Source organism: Myripristis murdjan, chromosome 11 (assembly GCF_902150065.1).
Source record: "Myripristis murdjan chromosome 11, fMyrMur1.1, whole genome shotgun sequence".
Lineage (NCBI taxonomy): Eukaryota > Metazoa > Chordata > Actinopteri > Holocentriformes > Holocentridae > Myripristis > Myripristis murdjan.
This window is the reverse complement of record NC_043990.1, coordinates 19,413,151-19,429,837: the sequence shown is the minus strand read 5'-3', so window position 1 is coordinate 19,429,837 and position 16,687 is coordinate 19,413,151. Positions and strand designations below refer to the sequence as shown.

Sequence of the window (16,687 nt, the reverse complement as noted above, 5' to 3'; positions counted from 1 at the left end):
CCACCTGCGTCCTCTTCTTACCTCTTCTTTTATTAAAAATATGGCATGCGTTATAACAAGGGGAGGGTGTCATAATGGACAAAAGAATTGTTATTATCTATCAGAGGTGTACGCCTCAAAGCAGGATTACTAAGTTAGCCAGATAACTTTAAAAAGTGTCACAAAATAACCTGAAATTTTATTATCAATTTTATTAGCATTTATCAATAGAAAATAGATTCAAATCACTATCACCGATCTGTCTCACAGTTATCCGTCTAACTTTCTAAAACCGCCTCAGTGATTCAGGTTCAAACCTGTGTTGGCTGGCATCCACTCTGCTGTATGCCATCCAAACTCCACAGGTGCTGCTGTCTAGCTGACCCTGACCTTTGTGAAAATTCACCTACAAGGATCAAAGAGTCACATCATTCAATGGGAAATCACAGGCAAAAGCCTTTTTAAATGAGAAATCCTCATTTGCCATAATAAGGCATGCAAATCATACAGTCTCTGCACCAAGAAAGATCTGAGCTGACTGCCTCAGATTTAAAGCTCACAAAGAATATCAATTACCTATCTCCCCAGGGTGTCTTGTATGAAAACAGTTTCTCGTTTTATATATTTTAATCTTTTCATATCAAATCAAGTACTGTGTACAGACAAGCTGATTGAAAGCATCATCATTTATTTACATAGAGCGGTATATGATTCATCAGCTCCAAATGTGGAGTTAATCGGCTTGACAATAGATTAGATGTCAGATCATCATCATTCCAAGACATGGTCTATTTGCATGCTGAGAGTGGTTTATTTATACCAATACTTTTTCTAATATGCACTTGAATTATTTACTGCAAGGGATTTTAACATTCAACAATGGATCCACCTAAATCTATAAATTCAAGTAAAAGAAAGGGGATGTAGATCTTGCTTTAAGACTTAGTTTCATAAAAAAGAAGCATATGATTGTTCTTTTGTCAGTGTTACTTTATGTCATAATTCACCTCATCTTGTGTGTGTGATGATCAGATCTTGTGTTATCAACAACATATAAAAGTTTCAGCTAGTTAATACTTCTTCAGCACACCACTGCTGTTGTCAGTAATTTTTAATCACAGGATAAACTCGCCTCAGAGGAGCCAGCATCAGACTCTTTGTTAGTGTTTGAATTAAATGATTAGTGGCCTCCTTATCATTTACACTAAGACTTTAGTCTGGTGATAGAGTTTCTGATTAGGGATTAGGTCATATTCACAGCAAGTGGCACACAGAAATTAATTGGGATTGGTTTTGAGTTAATATTTGTCAAGGCTGAATCATTTCTTTAAGAGAGGAACATTTTCCAACCTAGACTAAAAATAGTAACATTACAAATTCTTCACTCCTTTCTTATTTTATCAGAAATGTCTGCATTTAAAACTGCTGTGGTACTGATTTGATTTGAACAGAAGAGACAGTCTGCAAATTTGAAATTCTTTGTCTTGTTAGGTCTGATCAGCTCTCCGTTCTTTTCAGTGAATTCCATTGATAAGGCTCACACACATTAATCACAGCAACTGCGGTATTGTCAATATATTACACCGAATAAAACAATATCAGCTGAAATGACTGTATTGTGTCTCGTCCATTTTAGATTGAGAGGAGACCTGATCCTTCAGCAGCTGAGATAACATTTTGGCCATTTTTCTTTCTTTCTCTCTTTAGTAGCCTACAGATATGTATTGAAAATAAAAATGTTTGGCTATTTGATTTTCACATATTTTGACCATTTGTCAAAATATGTGCAAATTCAACAATCGTCCAAGTTCTTAGCCTGTGAGTTGAAGATTTCGTGCTGGGCCATAACTGCTGAGAGGAAAGAGTCAGTCACCAGGTAGAGGGAAGGTAAAAGTCTACATACTGACAATTTCCCTCACAACCTGCAGTTGGTTATACTTTCCTGTTATTCACTAAACAACAGAAACAGTCTGACAGGTGACAGATATGTGACATCTTAAAACAGAAATAGCCCTAGGTGCAGCATCATAACAAACGTGATCGGGTTAGGCCCAGTAGGTGATTTACTATTTTACAATACGAGCACCCCTCTGCTCCTCCACCACCAACCAACACGTACACCCATACATAGGCCTAACCTAATTCTTAATATTACAATCACGATTATAATTTCGATTTAATGGAACTGCTATTAGGCTCCGCTACACAGGATGCACCTTACCTCGGCAGCAGCTGAGCGCGGTGCGGTCTGTGCAGGATACAGGTGTCATTACCTGCTCCACTCCCAGGTTACACCAAACATCTCTGTAAAAACTGTATCTGTCATGTCTCCCCTAAAATATTTTGTTGTAAAGCTGGCTTGAGCTGGGATGTATATTCAGCAGCACATATGCTACTGAATGATCATGGAAATATTAAAGGAATATTGTGAGAATACTACAGGCAGCAGTTTGTCTCTGTGATCCTCTTGCTGCTCTACATCCACATGTTGCTACTCGGCACTTTGATCATGAAGGTGACTGCAGAGTATATAGGTTACAATATAGTATAGACTTGAGTATTTATAGTTCACAGTTTGTAGAATATTATAGATGCAAAACTGACAAAAGGGCAGGACTGAGAGAAAAGCGCAATTACAAATCCGTCTGCTACTTCAGCACCATGGACAGTGTCATGGATTTATCAATACACAGCACATTTAGGCTACTGTTATTTCAGAGTCATGGTCGGGGCTATAGATTCTAACCTGCACAAACCCCAGACAGATAAAGGATCAATAGGTCAGGAAGACTAGATGAACATATTCAACTAACAACCCCTCTGCCCCTGCACTCTCTCTGCTCCACATACCATCCACATTCAAGCCCACCATCTGGAAAATGGTGCTGTGTCGCCCTCTGCAGAGCAAACAGGTATAAGAACTCAATATTCCTCACATGTAAGTTTATACCAGCACACTGCGACTGAGCTACACTGCAGTTACTTGTATTGTATGAAATAATCATGTATGCCTTATGCATTGTCTATGCAGTGTATTGCTGTGTGATATATATGGCACTGTCACAATGTGAACAAGGTATTTCTCAACTTGTATAGTGTATGTAGTTTACCATGGCACAATGAATTGCAGGTCAGGCTGTAAGTTTTTGCTTATCCAGTTCAGTGTTGTTGAAAAAAACTGAGAATGAATAAGGGGGAGAAAACAGGCGCTAATATTTTGCAATCCAATTTTCCAGTTTTCTTGCTTTTACAGAGATAGCTGTCTTTCATATTCTTTATCATGCTGTTCTCCTTATTATCCTCCATGGGAACCATAAATTCACTCATGCCACTACCCCACTAGCCACCACAATCCAGTGACAATAACCAATATTCTAATATTTTTCATCTGTGACAATAACCTCAGGCTCAAATTCCAACAAAAAAATGCATGCCTGACAATAATGGAAATCTGTCAAAAATCTGCTGGGGAAAAAGTAATATCCTTAAACACCAAACATTGTATTCAAAGACATATTTTGCCATTATTATCTTTCCTCTGGAAGCATGCTGTCTGTCTTATTATCTTGTACTTGGTCTTGACTTTGAAATTAATATATTCATATCCTGTGAATATGTGTGACTCCTGCACATTTCTCTCTCACTTCCTGATGACTGATATGCCATCATTTCATGTATTTTATGACTAGTATGAATAATAAATTAGATTTTGGTTTTATTATGGAAATATTAATGGGTGATGATCAGTTTCCACCTCAGTGTCTCATAGCAGTAGTAGTTGCCTCCACTTCAAGGTAATGACACAAGTGTACTTTGACCTTTCCAGTGCTTTTTCCGGATGCATTTTTTATTTGCCACAGCCTCCACTTTTTGCACAATGCAGGACACGAAATATAGTCTGCATGCCTCAAACACAACCAGCACAGGTCTGCATTCAAACATTCAGTAAACTCGAAAATGACCGTGTGTGTGTGTGTGTGTGTGTGTGTGTGCTTGCGTGCAGAGAGAGAGAGAGAGAGAGAGAGAGAGAGAGAGAGAGAGAGAGAGAGAGAGAGAGAGAGAGAGAGAGAGAGAGAGAAGTGATTGACTTAGCAACTCTAATTCTTTCCAAAACCATGACAATAGCCACGATATGAGGGAAAGTTTCTGTGTCACTGCCGTAAACAACATCAAAGCATGTTAATTAAAAGCCTTTATCATATTACAGCACACATTCCAGTCTAATGAATGCACCTCGCCCAGTCCACCAGCATTACAATTACTGGCAGTTTTTTAACTTGACGTTGTTGAAGGAGGCCAGAGTTTAAATGCTCAACTAGTCTTCACAAAGAAAGAATTAATATGTAATGAAAACTCTCATTTCGAAGGGAAAACTTTATTTCATGTAGCGCTCTATATTTCCTAGTGCGGCAGAATATTTTTTTCCTTTCGCCATCTTGACGTTCGATCGCACCGGCGGATGCATAATTTTCGGCGGAGCAACAGCGGGTGTGGTTCGGACTTTTACGGGTGGTTCACCTAGCAGCGCTTTTCCCGTTTTCAGCCAAGAGAAAGGGGAAAATTGTCCTGACAGGAAACACGGAGGAGCCACTCGACTCTGGTAAACACGCTACACTTATCACACATCGTATTTTAAACGCGAGAGTGGTTGTTTAACCGTCGTATAGCCATCCTTTTCCAGGGAGGGGGCTCCGGTGGGGCTTTCTGATTTGGCTGGCAGCACAGCAGGTTTTGTACGGTGGCGCTTGGATCTACTTTTCATACGAGCTGGCTAGCTAAGCTAATCAAACCAGACTCAAAAATTTGAGGGGTTTGTCTGAAAGACGAGGTATGATATTGAACTGATGTGTTTGTAAGGAGAACTTTTTATGCTGGATCCACCACCAGACGGGTCTTACTATTTGAGAGCGTGAGCAGACTAAGAGGCAGTGTTTGTTTATGTTAGCCTGTTAGCCAGCTGGAAGGTTAGCTATGCTCGATAACGTTAGCTAAGTGAGCCTGCAAGGTAAGCTAGCCAACCTGTTAGCTAGCAGCGGTAGCTAACGCAGGTTAGCTTTGGGGTTGGTGTTACTAATTAATCAAGTACCGTGATGATAGAGTTGAGCGTGGCGAGAATGTCTTATGTTTGGTCAAGTAGCTCGTTATCTTTGTGAGCTATTAGAGTGTAAGTCATGGAAGTGATTGCGGGGCGGAGGGGAGTTTTTCTCTCTGGAAACCCAAGCTGCGAGGTCGGAACTTGGCCGTGGTAGGGGGAGGGGGAGAAATATGCCTTTGATGTTCGCTGCTGCTGAATGGTGAATTGTGTTCATGCTGGCCTGGAAATACCCACCGCTTTGCTCTGTCGGCTGGAGGTGGAGGCTCGGCATTTCCCCTCATAGCTACATTACCAAGCAAAACAAGCATTTGAGTTACAGGGAGCTGGCACAGGTAGCCTTGAAGACAGCATTCGTACTATTAACTGAAACCACGTAGAGTTGAAATGTACAAACATTAGGATTAGGTATGGTTTGAGCAAAGGAGAGCTCAAGGTTAGAGTGCGAGTTCTAATTTTCACTTGTGTACTAATTTCCCTTAACAGACTTCGCTGTGCGGGCTGAGGGCAAGCAAGAACAATGGCTACCCAGTGTGAGTATGAAAAATGTATTAATTCATGGTAGAAATACTCATTTTCACATAAGGAATGTATACTTGAATCTTTGAAAAATTGTTAGCCTTTCATTAGAAACCCCTCACACTCATCAGTGCCACTGTATATATAAATAAGCAGAATACATTAATCTCTGAGAAGTTATGGAAACAGAAATTTTTTTTTTTTTTTAAAAAAAGATGGGCATTTCTCAGTATATCGTGTAATGTGTTTTATGTGTACCAGAGTTTCACCTTCAGGATGTTTGTAAATGCAATTTGATGGTTACATGCCTCAACTCAGCAACAAGTAACGAGACTACACCCTAATGCATAGATGAGCTCAGGATTTTTTCACAGCACATGTCTGTTTGCTCAAATTAATTTGTTTATAGTTCTTATCTTTTGTCTATTGTTTTTATTTCATTTTATGCATCTCCTTGTATTTCCCCGACCACCCACTTTCATTCTATTCATTTTCTGCATTTACCTCACATATCATATTCTGGGCTTCTCTTTGCCTAATTTGACATTCCATTTTTTCTACCTTTTGCCACTCCTGCATGTAGCTGATTTGATGGAGTTAGACATGGCGATGGGGGACAGCAAGGCTGCAGTGAGCCAGTGGCAGCAGCAGTCTTACCTGGACTCAGGCATCCAGTCAGGGGTCACCACCACAGCACCCTCTCTGAGTGGCAAAGGAAACCCTGACACTGAGGAGGAGGACCCAGGCCTGTATGACTGGGAATTCAATCAGCCCTTCACTCCTGAGGCCACAGGTATACACACACACACCTGTGTCATAAACACCAAACCGTGTCATTGTTCAGTATGTGTTTTCATCATTGGTACTGCTTATCTGTTTAATTTGAACTTCTAGCTTTGATTATGGTGTTAGAGGTAAACAGGGAATATCACATGAACATTTGCATTTAATTCCCCAGACATTGAGGGCTATGCCATGACCCGGGCCCAGCGTGTGCGTGCTGCCATGTTCCCAGAGACCTTGGAGGAGGGCATCCAGATCCCACCCACCCAGCTGGATGCTGCCCACCCTACGGCAGTGCAGCGCCTGGCAGAGCCCTCTCAGATGCTCAAGCATGCTGTGGTCAACCTCATCAACTACCAGGATGATGCTGAACTGGCTACACGCGCCATCCCTGAGCTGACCAAGCTGCTCAATGATGAGGACCAGGTACACACACACAAATGAGTGAATTACCACTTGCACATACTCAGACCTTGAAACATTGTCTTATGTCCATGATCAATCAAGATGAACAGTCACACTCGGTTTTGTGGCATAAATATCCTAAAAGCAACAACAGAGCAACATGCACACCTTATCATGCTATCATTGCCCTCATCTCACAGGTTGTGGTGAACAAGGCAGCTGTGATGGTTCACCAGCTGTCAAAGAAGGAGGCATCACGCCACGCCCTGATGCGCTCACCCCAGATGGTTTCAGCAGTTGTCCGTGCCATGCAGAACACTGGTGATGTGGAGACGGCCCGCTGCTCTGCTGGCACCTTGCATAACCTCTCCCACCACCGTGAGGGGCTCCTTGCAATCTTCAAGTCTGGAGGCATCCCTGCCCTGGTCAAGATGCTGGGGTGAGATGTAGAAATTGTAGGGATAGGGTTGCTCTCCTAATTTATTAGACAGGAGATAATTGATCGGCCAGCTGTGTTGGTTTTATTTGCAGCAGAGGAAACAAGCAAGAGAGAGATTGGTTTTGACTGGGGAGCTGTTTGTCAAATTTATTTTCAATCCAAATCTATGTTAATGTGGTACTAGCATCACTCTATATTGATGTGTAGTTTCTTGTATTTTCATGTGTGGAAGTACATCACACCAGTTAAAGGACCATGGTTGTGGTTTGCATGTTCTAGCCCATGACACAAACATGTCTTAGGTAACCACTATCTATTTTCCAAAGCAGTACCATACTTTGTTAGATTTTTGAATCTATATCTATCGATTTCCTTTTTTTTTTTTTTTTTTTTAACAGTCAAATGTTAAGTGATAGTCCTACTTTAGAAATCTCCACTGCTCCTGCTAACATATGTACCTGGGTTTTAAATTTCTTGAATGTTTGAATTTAGTTTGTAAGACTCTCTTCCTCTGGGGCAATGTTCTGGTGGAGATGGATGGGTGGTTTTGGTCAGGTTGATCAGGTTAGATGCAGAATTGGTTAATTTTAACTGAAGCAATAGAAATCCTTGGTTAGGAGCATAGAATTCCACTCATGTGGAAAACACTTGAATGAGCAAAAAGTAGATTTTACGACTGCCAGTTAGAATGAAGAAGACTGTAAAAGGTGTTTGAAGGCAGCAATACAGCCAATGTCAAGGAGAATGGATCATCTGTCATACTAAAGTATTGTATGTTAAAACTCATTGTTTGCCTTAGTATAACAGCAAATGTTTGTGAAGTAGATGTAGATGCTTTCATTTTTCTGAGCTCCAGTGTCAGAGATTAGATGCGTTTGGTGCATCAGATAAAGCTGGGCTGGTTGGGTAAATTAATGTCAGGACACTGTGGATGACAAGTTGTATAGTAAGCTAGCTTCCATTATTTAGTGGTCTAAGTACTCTAAGTTGTACCATTACAGCTGAGCAATATCACATTCTATGGGACAAAATGCTGCAGTCTAGTTGGTGCATTAGCTAACATTAACTGGATTAACTAGCTCGCTCACAAGGTAACTGCAGTGCTCTTGATGAATGTGCTGACAGTACGTTCAGGGGCTAATTAGCCAACTTAGCTCCAAATCTGCTCATTCTCACAGATCTTGTTACATACACTAGGAAATTAAATCATAACAGATGATTAAGTCATGATATCAGTTTTCTTGCAGCTCTCAAGGTTTGTCTCTGAGGCTGTTGTTGGCCTGTTTCACGTGCTGTGGCTTTCTTAATAGGTTATAGTCTCTCAGCGGACATTGGCAGGTAATGCAGCTTGTTGGTTCACTCAGCGTCCTTATCAGCAGGGCCTCTGGTCTCCTGCCCTGTGCAGTATGCCCAGCTCAGTGTGTCAGCCAGTAGTACATGCCTCCTAAGGCAGGATCATAGTTTAACTTCACATTCGTGTAGTCTCATCTGTGTGTCTTGCAGTATTTTTCAGGCACTGGGCTGTGATTTGGACCGAGTGTGAAGGCGCTTATGGTCTGAACATCTGTTTGCATACTTTTTTGTCTTGTTGCCGTCGTCTTGTTTTAGTCCTGTTGATGTTTTCAGCTCTCAACTTTATTCCTTTAACTGAAACTAACTAGAAAATGTACAACGTTTTTTATCAGATATCAAAATTTCACATTTTTTTTCAAGAGGAATGTCCTCAGACCCCCCCTTAGTTGTTGCAGGTTTTTTCTATGTACGCCATATTTTCACCATTTTTTTTTTCCTCGGATTGCATCCCTGATAGATAGATGTACTCAATTGATCTCAAATTGGGAAATTCTTTTGTTAAAGCACCAGATTATCCATGCATTGCATGGGAACAATAAATACACAGTAAATATACTTGTCAACACCAGAAGAGAGGAATATATATCTCCATAACAAATTAAACCTTAGCATACATTATAAAGATAATATAAAATATACACATCCTACACATGCTCTGTTGTGTATGTGTATGCATGAAAATCATCTGAGTTGGAGAGGAAATGGATTCATTTGAAACTGGTGCATTATGGTTCATAATGGTTAATTTAAAAACAATATTTCTGCTTGTAAGACTAATGCCATTTCCTGTAACAAAAGAAGAAACCAAATCTGTGTTATCCTTGCCACAATGTTTGCTTACTGTTTTTCTCCTGGGCTTGACTTTGTGATCAAATAATGCATAAATGCAGTATTGTTTGGCAGCAGATTTTGAAGTCCTGGAAGGTATTCCATCAGTGGCGTGAATGAAGTCTGTGCTTAATGGAAAAAGTCCGTTTTGGACTGATGTCGACTTTCACTTGAGGCTCAAGCAGTCCAGAACAGTCGATTGTTGAAAAGTAGATACTATGTCGCAAAAATAAGCAAAAATTAGAGTCGTGGGTCAACATTATTGTCTCCTAGAGGAACCCATGAAGCAGAATATGAAAATGAGTGTCATGAAAGAACTGAAGCCAATAGAGGGAAGGGTTTTATGTGATCCACTACCCATTCACATTACAAGCAATAAGAAATTAAATACATGTCCTGCAGGGGGCTCTTTCAACACACAAATGAAGTCTGCAGTGCTGCGTTTGATTTAATTTTACCAAGCCCTCTAAAATTAGACCCCTCACATTGATAAACTTGAATATATCTAAAAAACAAACTGGTACTCTGGGGCAAATTAATCTGTAATCTCAGAGTGAGAGAGGAGTTAAAATTTCTGTGTAAGAGAATCATGAAGACTTTGATACGAGACATGTTTAAAAGTGTCATACATACTGTTGAAGTTGTCTAATAAAAATTTTGTCTCTGTCTCATCAGCTCTCCAGTGGACAGTGTGTTGTTCTACGCCATCACCACACTCCACAACCTTCTGCTGCACCAGGAGGGTGCCAAGATGGCGGTGCGCCTGGCTGGAGGCCTGCAGAAGATGGTGGCCCTTCTGGCTAATACCAACGTCAAGTTTCTGGCCATCACTACCGACTGCCTGCAGATCCTGGCTTATGGCAACCAGGAAAGCAAGGTATGGGAATGCATTAAGTGCATTTGCATTCATTCATTCAGTTTGTTGGAAGTCAAAAATTCTCCATGTATTTTTCTGTGTAAAACACAGCCAAGCTGACCACAGTTGAGCATCATTTGAGCCTCTGTTGTGAGGAAAAACCCTGACAGCCTGCGTGTCTGTTCTAGCTGATCATCCTAGCCAGCGGAGGCCCCCAGGCTCTGGTCAACATCATGAGGACCTTCACCTATGAGAAGCTGCTGTGGACCACAAGCAGAGTGCTGAAGGTGCTCTCTGTTTGCTCCAGCAACAAGCCTGCCATTGTAGAAGCTGGTATGTACACACACATACACAGTGTGCTTCACACACTCTAAATAAAATATACCACTATTGGAAGAGATTCATTATGTTCAGACATAGTAGTGTTGAGTTAGTGAGAGTGGTGAGTAAATGTCAAACATAATGTACCGATTGTTTTGCTTTGTTTTTTGTGTGTAGGAGGCATGCAGGCCTTGGGGCTCCACCTGACAGACCCCAGCCAGCGACTGGTCCAGAACTGCCTCTGGACCCTCAGGAACCTTTCAGATGCCGCTACCAAACAGGTAGGATAGACATTGCCAGACATAGCCTTGGTTAAGGCCAGGGTTCGAAGGCTTTTTGTTTGTTCAGGCCAGTAGGGCAGTGCTTTACTTGCCCTGGATATATTTTACACTTGCCAAGCAATCAAAAATTAAAATATCTCTTTTCACATGTCTTGGTAATTTATTGATAAACTTAAATAACTGAAATAGCGTAATATATGCACAGGCTGGTGAGTGTCTCCATTCATATATGCGTTGCCAGTGCATCAACCAGACCTGAGAGAGAACTGTCAGCTTTTCTGCATTATCTGCAACATCTGTCTAGGCACTGCAATCTGATTAGTTAGAAAAGACACTCAAATCGTACAGTGTGAGAGCACAGATGGAAAGGTTACATGTTTCACACTGGATGAGAAATGGTAAGATTAGAAATGTATGTGAGCCTCTGTCTGTCTAAGGAACTGGCTGATGATAAAATTACACTGGGCCTGTCTAGTTGTGGACAATAACCACTAGGTCATTCTGACACCTTATTGTAAATACACACTGGTGAATATGCAGTGTTACACCACATGATAATGTAAAATTGCAGTGCATTTTCTCTTTCTATTTTTTTTTCCTGTTTTCCCCCTGTCACCTTACCTCATTTGCTCCATCTACCTGTTGCTCTCTCTCCTCAGGAGGGAATGGAGGGTCTCCTGGGGACTCTGGTCCAGCTGCTGGGCAGTGATGACATCAATGTTGTGACATGTGCTGCTGGCATTCTCTCCAACCTCACTTGCAACAACTACAGCAACAAACTCATGGTCTGCCAGGTACATGCAGCACACAGCTTTCGGTGCCTTATGAAATTATGAAGATACAAGGTTTATTTTGACATCTTGATTGTGTGTTTTTATATACCTGAGCCCCCAGCTGTGAGCATCATTGTATATTTGTGTGACTAGTAGCATGTCGCAGCGGTCTTAAGTCCGGATATCTTATTTGGAAAAGAAAAGTGTTGTATGCAGATAGTTCTTGTCTGAAATTTGTAGTGTTATTGGGAGTTTTTTTTTTCATAGTGTGCATATAATTGTGGTGATAACATGTTTAACTGAAAATTGCTTTGCTGGATTTTATAATTGAAATCATAGAACGTTTTGTTGTGTTCCACATTCAGTCTGCTGCTGCTGCAATAGATAAAAGAAAAAAAGACAGTTGCTCTTTGGTATACACTAAGTTTGCTCCAGGAATAGTCTATTTATTTTTGATTACTAACTTAGCATCAGGGAGTACAGTTTTTCTCTTTAATTTTTGTTCTGACAGGTCTGCTGTTCTGCAGATAGATTTAGCAAGGGAGGGTTGATTTTGAATGGGAGTTAATGTAGGCTGCTTGTTCAGTACAGCAGGATCTTGTGTGCCATCATTGCCCTGGACTGATTGTCTTCATAAAATACAGCTTGAAAGAAATGGAGCATGCACACAGTAGCCATAGTTACAGGCTGTTTGCCCCAGTGATGCTTTTAATATTTCATTTTTATTTATATGCAAATTAAACAGTCTGGGTGAATTAAAGTTTTTAAACAGCTTCATAAATATAAAGAATGAAAATCTGTTTTTGCAGTTTTCATCTCCAAGATTTTTTCCATGAGTGTTCTGTCTCAAATGTGGAGGCTGGGTAGTAGATTGTTGTAGTTGAGACTGAAAATGTGGAAATATTATGATGCAGACACCAGACAGAAATTGCATCTTTGCACTCCCCTCATCTAATGTCTGGCATTTTCAAAGCTATTAAGTATTTCTGTCATGATTGCACTGATTGATTAATTTGGTGTCCATAATGATGCCTGCACTCGGATTCTGTCTAGACTGTGAGCTCTGATTGATCTTGACATGTTAGGTTGGAGGCATTGAAGCTCTGGTGCGCACGGTTCTCCGGGCTGGTGACAGGGAGGACATCACAGAGCCGGCGGTCTGCGCCTTGCGCCACCTGACTTCCCGCCACCAGGATGCAGAGATGGCCCAGAATGCTGTGCGCCTTCACTACGGCCTCCCTGTGGTTGTTAAGCTACTGCACCCACCCTCTCACTGGCCGCTTATCAAGGTCATTTTCCTTCTCAGTCATCTCAGTACACCCTTGGATTATACTAACACTATACTAACACATGTTTTGGTCTTAGACTAACAACATTGTTCCTATTGAGCCTTGCATGTAGTGACATCACTGACAAAACAAAAAGGGAAGCATTGCATTTTAGTAATAGCTACAAATTTTTTAAGTGTCTATCAGTGACAAACAAATGTGACTGACAAAAACGTGATTTGTTTTCCAAATATCCAGGCTACAGTCGGTTTGATACGCAACCTGGCTCTTTGCCCAGCCAACCACAGTGCCCTGCGGGAGCAGGGAGCCATCCCCCGACTGGTCCAACTGCTGGTCAGGGCCCACCAGGACACCCAGAGGCGCACCAGCATGGGAGGCAACCAGCAGCAGTTTGTGGTATGGAACCAAGCCAGTGAAAACCCAAACTCTTATTTTGAATTTTTAGGTGCATTCTATTTACTTTTTTCCTGTTCATTCATAATTAGGAGGGTGTGCGAATGGAGGAGATAGTGGAGGGCTGCACAGGAGCTCTGCACATCCTGGCCCGGGATGTCCACAACAGAATTGTCATCAGAGGGCTTAACACCATTCCACTCTTTGTTCAGGTAGAACACAGCCCAGTTAATATCAAGTTATACTGCTACTACTGCCTTGTGCGGTCCCACCAGTCAAGTAATTTTGGATAGTGTCACAGTTATCAGCTCCCTCTTTTCCCTTTGTCATTTCTTGTCCTCCTCTGCTCTCTCTGGTCTCTAGTTGCTGTATTCTCCAGTGGAGAACATCCAGCGTGTGGCAGCAGGTGTGTTGTGTGAGCTGGCTCAGGACAAGGAGGCTGCTGAGGCCATTGAGGCCGAGGGAGCGACTGCACCCCTCACTGAGCTGCTGCACTCCCGTAATGAGGGTGTTGGTGAGTGCACATGGCACAAATACAGATATTGCACACAAACGTGTATTCTATTTGAACATATCCAAATAATCAGTCATTAAGATCAGCACCTTGAGTATACTTGGCTTGATTTTTGGTGTGATTTTTCTCATAGCGACCTACGCAGCAGCCGTGCTGTTCCGCATGTCTGAGGACAAGCCCCAGGACTACAAGAAGCGCCTGTCAGTAGAGCTGACCAGCTCCTTGTTCAGAACTGAGCCTATGGCCTGGAACGAGGTACACACACACACACACACACACACACACACACACACACACACACACACACACACACACACACCCACCAGTGGCCAAACTTGTCCACACAGACCAGATTTTTACTTGTATGTCTTTGCCTGTGATAGACTGGAGACCTGGGACTGGATATGGGAGCTCAGGGAGACCCTCTGGCCTACAGACAAGATGGTGAGTTCCTCCTCTTCACTTCTCTATTCTTTCTCTCTCCTCTCTCACAACAGCTTTTTATTCCACCATCCTGTTTTGGTTTACTTAATTTGATCTCTTAACTTCATGGTTAATTTCTTAGTTCATTTGAGTTTTGATAGCTAAACACTGTATATTGTATTGAATTCATCTCAGACTAAACCAACAACATTGTTGTGCTGTAGATGTTTTTGTGGTATTATGAAGGGGGAACCCCATGAGTTCATAACACCCAACAAATGTCATTTGGAACTTTCCTTTTCAGTCACTCTTCCTCTCTCCTTTTTAGATGAGATCATTCTGTGTTTGACATTAATAGAGTAGTCGCTCAGTAAAATTAATCTATTTTAAATTTGATAATAGGCTTAGTAATGGTTTCTCCTCTAATAAAAATTCCAAAGATATGTTTACTTTATTCTGTTTCTTGTTGTTTTAAAGTGTCTGTTTGTTTGTTTGTTCATTAATTTGCTGCTGGTCAGACTAAGGAAGCAATTTAGGCTCTGCTGAGTTTTAATAGGCATTTCTCATTGTTTTTGACCCTTTTGATTGACAAACTGAAGTATTTTAAAAATTGATTGGTTAGTTGCAGCTCCAGAAAATTGTGGCAGTTTTTTATTGTAATTGGAACTTAATGAAATTATTTTGTCCCTTGTCAGATGGAGCCTACCGGGCCTACCCAGCAGCCTATGGCCAGGACTCCTTGTTGGATCCCATGATGGAGGGTGCTGACTATCATGCCGACACTCTGCCTGACTTGGGCCACCACACCGACCCGCTGCCCGACCTCGGCCACACCCAGGACCTGATGGACAGCAGCCAGCTGGCCTGGTTTGACACCGACCTGTAGGATAGGTAAGGATGGCTAAAAACTAATCTGCGATGCTTGGCTCAAAGTTAAAGTAAATGTAATGCCTAAATTAACAAGCATTCATTTAATTCTTTGCCCTGTGCTCTCTTGCAGTTGTATTCTGATAGAACCTGCATTGTGATTGGCCTGTATCGTCTGAAGCAGCATTATGATTGGCCTGTAGAGTTGTTGAAGGTAAAGAAAGGAATAAGGGAACTTGGAAAGTGCCTGACACACAAATACAAGGGAGATGGGTACCACAGGAATGTTGACGCAAGTTGGAACGGGGGGGAAAGGGAGGGGTAAAAGCAAAGAATCAGTGAGTGACGTGGAAACACACAATGGAGGTCTTGGAGCAGGTTGCCTAGATGGAAGAGTGCACATGAGGTGGATCTTAAAGATGGAAACAGTTATGTTTTAGCCTTGCCTGTATTCTTATCAGTTTTTGTTTCTATTTTCTTATTCTATTTTTTATTTCTTTTTGTATTACTCATTCTGTTATGGTACTGACCCAGCTTGCCTTGGCACTAGCCATCTTCATTTTCTCTTCAATTGCCAATCATTTGTAATCTATTTTTTTCTTCTCTTTTTTGTTAAACGTATGTTAAACGTAGTGTTAAGTTATAGTGGTATTATACAATGTTCCTTTGGTTTATGGCCGAATGTGTAGAACACTAATAATCAGTTGAATCGTACTCTGACTTAAAGTGTAACATTGTGTAGTTTTTTTATAATCTCAGAAATGGAGAATTATGCATTCTTAATATGTGCTTGTTAAAGCATAATAAAATATGTCAGTGTCACAAATGTTCTAAAGGGGGATATGGGTGAAATTGAGGGTGGGTTGGGGATAAATCTAGAGACAAGTGTTTTATATACAGTATCACTGGTAGGTTAACAACTTTTTTGTATGCTATCATTGGATGTCTGATAGGAGAGTCCATTATGCTATCATTGGTGGTCTAATAAAACCAGGTTTTATGTGCTATCAACGGTAGCTAGGTTGATGAACCAGTTGTAGTCCTGCTGTGCTTATTTTGGAGACGAGGTTATGACACGGCTGAACAATAAAGTGGCATTTTATTTCATCTTGTTTCTGTCCTTGTGTTCCCTCTTTGTTATCCAAAAATATATATATATATTTTGAACTTTAACTTTCTAAATTAACAGTTGTGATTTCAAGCACTTCACATTCAGATGACTATAGTTAAAATTCAGGATATCTGCATCTTGGCGTTATCAAGCCAGCCAAGGGTGCTCTTCTGACAGCCTCTTGGGAAAACTTCTGAGCATTCTTCCTTTCCACATTAAGCCAAGTCTGAGTCCTCGTGTCAGTGGGTTTGCAGGTCACCTTCTCTCTTTTCTCATACTTGGAACGTCTCAGTCCCGGAGATGATGGAGAATAGATGGCAAGCCTCCCAGATAGCTTTGCACTCCCTATCCTGTGTGGCTGAGGGAGGTGGCACAGGCTCAGCCTGACTGAATTATTATTTGAAAATTTTTGTGCCTTATGTATTTATTTAATTCTATTAAAAGCATATTTGACCAAAACT

General features: G+C 41.3%; 1 protein-coding gene across 2 annotated transcripts; it reads left to right on the top strand.

The window, feature by feature from the left end:
* Positions 1 to 4,424: 4,424 nt before the first annotated feature.
* LOC115367653 (catenin beta-1-like) lies at positions 4,425 to 16,222 on the top strand. Of its 2 annotated transcripts, none has more exons than XM_030063497.1 (17): positions 4,425 to 4,579; positions 5,558 to 5,604; positions 6,174 to 6,383; positions 6,549 to 6,799; positions 6,979 to 7,217; positions 10,074 to 10,275; positions 10,443 to 10,587; positions 10,753 to 10,856; positions 11,516 to 11,650; positions 12,715 to 12,918; positions 13,156 to 13,314; positions 13,404 to 13,523; positions 13,675 to 13,825; positions 13,959 to 14,080; positions 14,209 to 14,269; positions 14,944 to 15,139; positions 15,249 to 16,222. In XM_030063497.1, exons 2-16 carry the CDS (start codon positions 5,592 to 5,594, stop codon positions 15,132 to 15,134), a joined length of 2,307 nt encoding a protein of 768 aa, XP_029919357.1. In that variant the 5' UTR covers positions 4,425 to 4,579; positions 5,558 to 5,591; the 3' UTR covers positions 15,135 to 15,139; positions 15,249 to 16,222. The 2 variants fall into 2 exon arrangements, with proteins under 2 accessions (XP_029919357.1, XP_029919358.1); XM_030063498.1 differs by lacking the exon at positions 4,425 to 4,579 and adding an exon at positions 4,731 to 4,807.
* The last annotated feature ends 465 nt before the right edge of the window (positions 16,223 to 16,687 follow it).

Excerpts from the sequence above, each read along its gene's own strand:
- LOC115367653 (XM_030063497.1), top strand. Across the intron at positions 6,384-6,548 it reads CTTCACTCCTGAGGCCACAG|ACATTGAGGGCTATGCCATG; the intron begins GTATACACACAC and ends TTAATTCCCCAG. Across the intron at positions 10,276-10,442 it reads ATGGCAACCAGGAAAGCAAG|CTGATCATCCTAGCCAGCGG; the intron begins GTATGGGAATGC and ends TGTCTGTTCTAG.